Source organism: Miniopterus schreibersii (assembly GCF_964146895.1).
Source record: "Miniopterus schreibersii genome assembly, chromosome: X".
In the NCBI taxonomy this organism is placed as follows: Eukaryota; Metazoa; Chordata; class Mammalia; order Chiroptera; family Miniopteridae; genus Miniopterus; species Miniopterus schreibersii.
In genome coordinates, this window is record NC_138104.1 from 96936206 (window position 1) to 96946049 (window position 9844).

Sequence of the window (9844 nt, forward strand, 5' to 3'; positions counted from 1 at the left end):
TGATGTGCATCATAGGCAATCCACTAAGAGAGAACGAAGACAGAAATAACTGTTATCATTTTATTGAGCCAAGCAGTACAACCCTTTCCATGTTCTCAAGAGAAATGCTAACTAGTCCTCAGGTGTGAGGACTAGGCAGCACCTTTGGTCAACAATAGCTCACCTGAGATTCATTGGGGTGACCATCTGTGTTACCTAATGGGCTTTACCCAAAGGAAAAACAACCTCAGATCTTTAAGATAGGAAGTACTTTTGGAACGAGGTGCCACCGAAGTTGGGCTCCTATCCTCCAGTAGTTAGGGGCATCATCTTCCTTGATGATGACATTCAAAGAGATGGCTCCTGGGTCCTTGGGAAACACATTCCTGGCAAGAGGCTTACTTAGCTTTTTATTTTATTTTATTTTTTAAAAATACATCTTTATTGATTTCAGAGAGAGAAAAGGAGAGGGAGAGAGAAAGATAGAAACATCAGTGATGAGAGGGTTGTCATTGATTGGCTGCCTCCTGCACACCCCCAACTGGAGATGGAGCCTGCAACGCAGGCATGTGCCCTGACCAGGAATCGAACCTCAGTCTCCTGGATCCTAGGTCGATGGTCAACTGCTGAGCCATGCCCGTCCAGGCAGATTTCTGTTATTTTAAATCACCCACTTTGTAGTACTTTGTTATGGCAGCTCTGTGAAACTTATACAGGGACCTTTGAGTTAACAGCAAAGAGCCCTTAAAAGTAATGTACTTGCAAGGTGCCAGGGTGCCACCCATGTTTGTTCATGTCTTTCTGAGACCCAGGGGAAGATCCACTCCCTATCTTCTTTGGGTTCTTGTCCTGAATTTTTTCCTCTGGCCCCCCTAGTGCCCTCATGGCCCCACCTCTCAGGTGAGGAGTGCCACCTGTAATGCACCCTGCATTTCAGATCTTGGGGGTTCAATTCCATCCAGCTTTAGTGTTCTTACAATCCAAAACTTTTCAAAATTTTACTTTATTATGATAAGAACACTTAACCTGAGATCTGCCCCCTAACAAACCTTTCATTGCACAGTACAGTCTTGTGGACTCCAGGTACGTTGTTATACAGCAGGTCTCTAGGACTTTCTCATCTTACCTGACTGAAACCTTATGCCCATCTGTTAGTAATTCCCCACTTCCCCCTCCCCCAACCCAAACTCTCGAGCCCACAATGAGCAGGGTGTCAGAAATGGTAAGTGCACCCTGGTCAAGGGACTTGGGGATGTGAAGTCAAAAGGCCATTCCCTGCAGCACCCAGATCTCACTTAGTGAACAAGGGAGGCCAGGACAGCCCCAGGGGTGTGCCAAGGAGCTGGGAATGGGGTGAATCTGGAGGCCAGAAGGGCTTACACCCAGGGCTTACTGGGTGGGCTTCAAAAAGATGCAGAGAAGATTACGAACTTTAAGACAAGAACTCCTAGAGAGAGCCACCCATGATGGGCACAGTTATGCAAGAGGATTTATGCAAGGTGGATGAGCAAGACTTGTTGAAGCATTCCCATGTCACAGTGACACGTGACAACTCAGCCCCAACTCCTGCTCCCCTGCAGGCCACAGGGACAGAGAGCCTTTAACAGGACAAGGAAGAGCTGGCCAGAAGTGGGAGCCAAACAGAAATTGTAGCAGGAGCCTGGAGAGGAAAGGGCAGTGCCCCTCCCTTGGCCAGTTGTACCCCATGGGGATAAGGGCAGGGGCCATGAGGTACTAGCTTCCAGGTTTGGTCTGCATATGGTAGCTGGAGGTGGGGGATTTGGGCTGCGAATGCATATACACTTAAAGATGAGTGGGCTGTCCTTTGGGGTCCCTGTGTATCAGGGAACAGATCACAGATACCTTTGAACCCCCTCGGTTAGAGCATCCTGTTGCAGGCTGTGGTCCCAGCCTCATCTCAGTTATCTTCTGTGTAACAAACCACCCCAAAACTATAGAGGCTGAAAACAACCACTTCCTATTTCCCATTGGCTCTCCCTCTGGTCTTACCCAGATTTGCTCATGTGCTGGCTTGACTGGGGCAGGATGCTCTTGGAGGCCCTTGTTCATGTGGTCCTTTACCCTGGGTGTCCCCCCAGCATAGTGGTCTCAGGGCTCCAAGAGGACTGCAGCAAAAGCCCCAAGGTCTCTTAAGGCCCAGGCTCTGAAGCTCCCCTGGCATCGTTTCCCCCACAATCAACTGGGCAAAAGTAAAGTCCCAAGAGGCCAGTGTGGCTTGGACATGGGTACAAGTCATTGAGACTGTTACACTTCATCCATCCCCAGCCCCTCAGGATAGCAGGTGGGGAGCTTCTTATTGAAGGTGTATACACTGGGTTCCCTGGTGCCTCACTGTCACATGAGTCACCTCTCCCTCAAATGCAGGTGGGGATGTTTAAGATCCACCCTGAGATTCCAGAAGTCCTTTCAGCTGAAGCTGGAGCCTTCCTTTTATCCTGTTTTGAGCCTGAACCCCACAAACGTGCCACTGCCGCTGACCTGCTCAAAAAGGATTTCTTAAGGCAGGTGAACAAGGGCAAGAAGACCCGAATTGCTTTCAAGCCATCAGGTGAGGCCTACCAGGACAGCTGAGTGACCCCCTAGACCCCTGGGTTCTTTGTTGCTCAGAGACAGTGCCAGCTCTCCAGAACGCTAAGCGAGCCCACACTGCCTATTTTTGTGAAGAGTGGTGAGGGTGGTGCGGCAGGTGTGGGGTTGTCCAACAAAACCAATTAATGTGATTTCCTGACAAGTGACACAGCCATGCCACCCACCTTGTTAAAGTCTTGCTGGGGATTATGCCAAGGAGGGAAGCCAGAGGGGCCCTGGCTGGAATTCTGTGCTTCCCCACCTGCAGGGTCTGGTGCTTCATTTTTGGAGCCTGGCCTGTTCCCTTGGGTGGCTCGACCTTGATTAAAGGGCATGTCAGGGGAGTTTGCCTGTATTGGCTGTCCTGCAGCCCATTGTAGCCAAGGGACCCCTTCTGGGGCAAAAAAAGGGGCAGTAAGTCCTACTGGCAATGACCTAAGAGTGGTCCCTGAAAAGGAAGCCCTTTGTTCTCTTTTCCCTGGTGTCCATGGGGTTTAACTGCAAGACAGAGCACCTCAGCATCTTGTTACTAGAGCATAACTAGCTACATCAGTGTTTCCCACAGGCTGGTTCGAACCCCAGAGCCTCAGGCCCATCATTGACCCATTGAAGTAGAAGATAAATTTCACCGGGATCCTTGGATATTTGTTTGCACCAGTTAGAGCAGCACAGGCTTATCAGGCCCCTGCATGGGCCCTCTCTGAGACTCCCCATCTTTCTCTGAGTGGGCAACTCTCCTAGCCTGCAGCCTCCCTCTCTGAGCCTTACTCCTCCTCCTCTGAGCCTCCACCCAGCATCCTCCCTCTCAGAGCCTTCCAAGCATCCTCCCTCTCTGAGCCTCCCCCCAGCATCCTCCCTCTCTGAGCCTCCCCCCAGGAACCTCCCTCTCTGAGCCTCCACCCAGCATCCTCCCTCTCAGAGCCTTCCCAGCATCCTCCTCTGAGACTCCCCTCAGCATCCTCCTTTTCTGAGCCTCCCCCTACAGCATCCTTTCTTTTTGAGGTTCTCCCCCCAGCATTCTCCCTCTCTGCTCAGGCCCCCCACTAACTTCCCCCTGATCCTTTCCCCAGCATTTTTTGTGAGTCTCCCATGTTAGTATTATCCCTCCAAGAGCCTCCCCCACCCCCACCCCAGCATCCTCCCTCTCTGAGTTTCCCTTCCAGCATTCTCCGTTTCTGAGCCCCCCAGCATCTTCCCTATGAACCTCTCCTTCAGCTTCCTCAGTCTCTGAGCCCCCTCCCGGTTGCACACTCCCTCCCTGAGCCTCCCCAAGCCTCCCCCTACCTCTCTGAGCCTCTGCCCCTTCATGTTTGCCGCACACAGAGGGTTCCCGGGTCACTGCCATGACCCTGGGCACACTGGAGGAATTTGTGGGCCGCAGCAACAGGGAGCATGGCCCTGGGCCCCTGGAGTTGGACGCCCAACCGAAAAGGTTAGAGAAGACCTGGGAGCCCAAGCGTGGGCTCTGCAACCTGCTCAGGTACTGCCTGCCCTGTCCGCCTGCTGTGGGCCTGTGAGGGCTGCTCATTCGGGGGCAGCAGGGTGGGAGGTGACGAAAATACCTCCCGGGTCAAAATCAAATGGACTTGAAGGGCTTTTGCTTTCTTTCTGCTGGATCTGTAGGGTGTCAGGGGTCAACAATGCGAGGGGAAGGCAGTGTGTTCTCTTACTAGTCTCCCCCCTCCTGCATCTCCCTTCCTCCTTCCCTTGTTCCCTTCTCTCTGGTCTCTGGCCCTCTTTGCCTGCCCTCTCTTCCCTTGCCCCTTCCACCTCCCCAGTTGGCCCTCATTCTCCCCCCCCCCCCCCCCCCCGTTTTCCCTCTTCCTGACACTGCTGCTAAGGGAGATAGAAAACACACTGCATCTCTCCTCCATCAGCCTGCCTCCTGTAATTTTATCTTCTTGAAGGTGACACTGCAGAGTCACCTCTTGGGTCCTAGAGTACAGCTTTGCTTGGGACACAGGTTGTCACCTATGTTTGTCCGCAGTACTCGCAGTGTTCAGGATGAGAGCTGGATCACGGAAGATCAGAGCATGGCAGGCCAGAGCACAGCCTTGAACCCTGAAGACAAGGACCTGGGTCACTTCCTGCTGAACAAGGACAGGGAGTGTCGTACCACAGTGTACAAAATCCTCTGGGAGGGACAGAACCTGTTGGCTTCCAACCTGCAGGAGTGCCTGGCCCAGGTACAGGCTGGGGGGAGTATGTCCAGGTCCTGGAACAGGTCCAGGGGGATCAAGGTTCCTGCTACCCTGGAACATTTGCAGTTACAGTAATCACCATAACTATTTCCCAATGTCTGTCCCTCCAGCAAAACAAAACGAAAATACAAAGGGGGAAAAAACCAAAAAAACTCCACTGAAACCAGTTTGCAGAACACTGCAGTGAATCCAGGCTTGGATGGGGTGGTGCTGCCCCTGGTGGAAAACAAGCGAAATGGCAGCACAAAGCCCAAGAGCTCCCACCCCTTGCCGTGCTCTGGGAGAACAACCACTTTAGGGAGAAAGGTTATGGATGAAAATATTGGAGTTATAACTTATTTTACATAAGGAAAGGTCCTTTCAGGAAGAGGCCAGTGCCCCTTCTGACAAGGCCTATTCGGGGGGGGGGGGGGGGCTTACAAGGGTTAAACCGGATGGCGGAACCATTCCTAGGGGGTCTTAGTTTCATGTGTATGTAGGCCAGCAAGAAGGGGGGCCACATAACTCTCTAACAGGCACGATGGAGGGAATTCCAGGAAGAGACACCTCGTCTCACCTGAGGCATCCACAGTTCCTTAGCAAATGAAACATGGACTATCTAGTTAAATCTAGTTTCCCACAATGCTTATTGAATTTTGCATCTGACAATGAAAGTGATTTTTGTGTGCGTGTGTGTGTGATCAGAATTCAGAAGAACCGTACCTCTCAGTCGACCACATCAAGCAAATAATTGGGATCCTGAGGGACTTCATCTACTCTCAGGAGCACAGAGTGATGGCATCCATGATATCAGAGATAAAGGCGGACCTGAAATTTGACAGCTTGTCCCTCAGTCAGATTCTCCTGGTACTGTTTGGATTTCAGAATGTTGTAAGTACTCTATCTGGCCCTAGAGGACATGCCAGAAAGCAGGTAGCCCATTGAAGCAGCTCATAGCCAAGCCTCTGGAGTTCAGTTACCATTTTGTCTCACAGCCCCCATCTCTCCTCACCTGTTTACACCTGAATCTGGGTTTCAGAAGTTCCTTCTAAACATTGAATATGCAATTACTGGTGAACGGGCCAATTGCATTTAGCCACAAATAGCATGAGTGCAGGATTTGGGAACAAGTAGCATCTCCCAGCTGACTAGGTTTGGGGTTTAAACTTATGTGTCTGCCCAGACAGATGTGAGTTGTTCCAGGCCCGAGACCATGTCTGGCTGAGCTTTTGTGTCCCAAGCCCCCAATACATAGCCTGACATTTCATAGGTACTCAGAGAATAAACAGTGAAGAGGCCCAGTGTGGTAGAGCTGATCACTGTACCCATCTCCTGGACCCCAGCACAACTTAGGGTCAGCTTGGAGAAAGTCTGGAAGAAACATAAGTAGGATAGAAATGCAGAGCAAAATGGTTAACACTTTATCTCAGAGAGTAGAAGCAAATTAGAATTAGTAAAAACTCGTATTTCTTAAAAGTATAATAGACCAAAAATCTGGGTTCTTATGATTTATAGGTGAATAAAATGGTGAGGAGCCACTTAAGAAACCCCCACTGGATGTTTGCGATGGAAAACATCATCCAGCGAGCAGTGATGGCGGCAGTCACCACTCTCATCTCAGGTAAGTGCCTGCTCCTCAGTCAAGGTCAACTTCAGGCTATGGAAAAGACCAGAAATGTTGTCTGTGCTCAACAGTTGTTGCATTCTCTTTCCTATCTTGGCTATACTTCCCTGCAATAAAGTAATACTGTCACAGACCCTTTGGGGCTAAGATCCTGTGATTCTAAGAATTTCTCCTGGTGCTGTATTTCTGTGCCCCCTGGGTCTAACCAAGACTAAACTCATGATCTAAAAGTTAGCATAGATCCTGCAGTGCATCCTTAGGAACACTTGCCGGTTGGATGAGGATTTAATGGCTCAGTCTTCTCTCAGAATCACCATATGGTAGCTCTAGATATCATTTGTTCTTGTCAACTCTGTTAGCGCTGCTTAATACCCAAGTTGATTCTCTTTCTGTGGTGACTTCTTCCTGCAAAGGGAGATTTGGAAAACTTGTGTTGACACTGCCACTTCCTCTCTGGGTTTCGGTCCCTCCGTCTTCTGCCTGCTCCCCTGAATGCACAGTAGCCAGGCTCAGCTTCCAGCTTCCAGAAGCTCTTTAATCTCCAGGACTGCATTACTCCCCACTCCAAGCCGGCAACTTTCTGTAGTAAAAGTATACAAGCCAGGTGGGAAGCCTAGCTGTACCTTTTTAAAAAGGTACAGCTAGGCTTCCCTTGGCTAACTTAACATTTTAAGCCTCAGTTTCCTCATCTTTAAACAGTCTCATCACCTTTGCACTGCAGAGAACTGAGTTAAATAGTCCCTCTCCATTTATAAAATCACAGTCCCAGTAGAGAGTCACATTGGCAGGGCTAGCCTTGTTTGCTGGCACAGGATATAAGCTACACAAGGCCCCGGCCTTGTTGAACCTTGGTCCTTTCTTCTTCCATGATTTTGCAGAGCTCCAAGCCTACTTTGAGCCCGCCTTGGAGACAGAAGGGGTGAATAAGGGCCTGGATGAGATGGACCAGGACAGTCCCCCAGCAGACCCACCTGGAAAAGAAGCACATGCAATACATGGAGGGGCCAGACACACTTTAGCAGTTGTCCAGCCCCAGGAGCTCCAGCAGGACCTGAGCCTCCAGCTGGACAGTCTGAGGCAGGAGACCAACAGGTCAGCAGGGGTGGGACAATGGCCTGGACCAGCAAGGCGATTGATTTAGTTGTTGAGTGCCTCACCTAGGTCTCAGAAAAGAATCTTCACCACCAAGGAACTGGGCAAGGGGGTATTCTCAGCTTCAACTGGCAGATTAAATGCCTCCCTTTAATATTGGGAATCCAGGCTGCAGAGTACTTAGCCATATTAAAGGCAGTAGCATCTCAGTTCTTTCTCTGTGTCTTTTCACCAAGTAGGGCCCCTGGCATGGCCTGTGGGTCCAGCAGGCTCAGCAGTGGACATCTGCAGCCCACCTCTACAGAAGTAGCCGAGTTGAGGACTGGTTAGCACTTCGCAGTGGTGTGTGGCCCATAACCCTGACCCCAAGGAAGTTTGTCATGATCCCCTCGGTGGGCATTCGTGGACTGCCTTCCCAGCCAAGGGAACCTGGCACTGTTGTGAGGTTCCCCCCAAAGCTGGTCTGTTTTATTCACTTCCTGACACATAGTAGGTGCTCAAAAAATATTTATTAAGAGAATAAAATGATTCCTGTTTTCTCTGGGGGAAATCACATCATGGATCTAAGAAAAGTATGAGCCACAGCTATAGTAAACAAGCTGGTATTGGTTCCAAATGATGCCTTTTTGCCGTATGATCATCCGTAACACTGATTAATATTTAACTGGTAAGGTGCCAGGTGTACATATTTTGGAAGAAAAGCTGTATATACCACTAGGGATCTCTGATGTTTAATCTTAAGCAGATATAATCCTTTTTAGAAAGACCTGGAGTTTTAATTAATGTAGTGGTGGCAAAATTTTTAAAGTTTGAAATATGACAAATGTGAAAGTTGACAGTAATACTTAGCACTTTTAAAAATGTTTTTCTGGTAAAGCTTATAATCACCAATTCAAAAAATGTTTTTTATATATATATATAGATTCAAAGATTATTTTTCTCCATTGTTGATGTTACCAGCCTCGGTAGAATTAGTAAATAGCAGCCAGCACCAACTGCAAATGCCTGACAAACACTGAATCCCTACAAAACACAAATGCCCTTGCAGGATGGAGGTGCGTTAGCTATTGTTGGGGAGAGCAGGAAGATGGTGCCTACTGCCCGAAGTAGTGCTGCCTGAGGATAACTGGTTATGAGCATCTGTGAGACCAGTTTCTGTGCAACAGGAACATGGCTTCTAACTCCTTGGCTTAGTCCCCTGGGAGGAGGGAAGAGCCTGACCACTAGTTTCAGTGACTTGATCTGACTTAGGGAGACAAGTTGAAGTTATCAGATCATTCTGGCTGAGTTCCACTGGTTATCTTTTGGTTCATGACACATTTTGAGACAAAATATACTTTTGCCCTGAGCATGAGTCTTTTTTTCAAGGGGAGGAAACAAGGAATTTGCCCATGTGCAGACTAAAACCTGATCATGGAACTTTTAAGAAACGAGACTGACCATTGGGATTGTGCCATTTCTTTCAATCTCTAATGTTCAACACATGTTTGAGTTGAGTTGAATGTTGTTAGACTCTTTGGATAATGGCTTTTTTTTTTTTTAACCAGACTTTTGGAACACCTACTTCAAACAGAAAGAGAGAATCAGAATCTTATACAGCAAACCCTAGAACAGAAAACTCAAGCATTGCATCACCTTCAGTCACAATTCAAATCTAATGGTGAGTGACTTTCTACTTGCTCTGACTTACGTCTGTGTGAAAGACTATTTAAAAGCTGGCTAATATTCTAGTTATAGGGAATAATCTCAATTAAGTACTCCAGTAGATTCTAGAATACTAATCAATAATAAAAAGGAACTACTGGTACATTAAAAACATGATGAATCACAAATGTTATGCTAAGTGAAAGAAGCCAGATTCAAAAGGCTACACACTATGACTCCATAAATATAGAATATTAACAGCATTCTGTTAAAGGCAAAACTATAGGGACAGAAAACAAATCAGAATGGGCAAGGGGGACTGATTATAAAAGACCACAAGAACTTTTTGGGGTGATAGAAATTTCTGTATCTTGACTGTAGTGGTCACATGACTGTGCTGCATACCTTAAAAAGGTTGGTTTACTGCATAGGTTACACCTCAGTAAACCTGCCTTGTTCATTCTGTGCTGCTTACAAAATGGCTTAAGCTACCTCTTGGAATGTGAATGGATGAGGTCTAATGCAAAATCTCAGCAAAACCTATTTCCTCGTTTGTTTTCAGTGCAGTTAGGGATGTGACTCCTGAGAAAAGGCATTTTAAAAATGGAAATAAGCATTTAAAGTGATAGGTAACCAAGTTCCAAACTAACTAAAGGTCATAGGTAAGGATTATTTGACTGTGGAGAATGAATCCAAGTACACTGTGCAGTAGAGCAACTGAGACAGGCTCAATTCA

At 48.1% G+C, this 9844-nt stretch overlaps 1 protein-coding gene across 1 annotated transcript in view; it reads left to right on the plus strand.

The window, feature by feature from the left end:
• MAP3K15 (mitogen-activated protein kinase kinase kinase 15) overlaps positions 1-9844 on the plus strand; it is a gene marked incomplete at its 5' end in the record, with an annotated part of 76595 nt that overhangs the window by 65506 nt on the left and 1245 nt on the right. Inside the window, 7 exons of the mRNA XM_081125428.1 lie at positions 2365-2548; positions 3892-4048; positions 4556-4754; positions 5454-5639; positions 6264-6369; positions 7251-7464; positions 9012-9124. Coding sequence (XP_080981554.1) covers positions 2365-2548; positions 3892-4048; positions 4556-4754; positions 5454-5639; positions 6264-6369; positions 7251-7464; positions 9012-9124 — 1159 coding nt within the window. The remainder of the gene's footprint in view (positions 1-2364; positions 2549-3891; positions 4049-4555; positions 4755-5453; positions 5640-6263; positions 6370-7250; positions 7465-9011; positions 9125-9844) is intronic.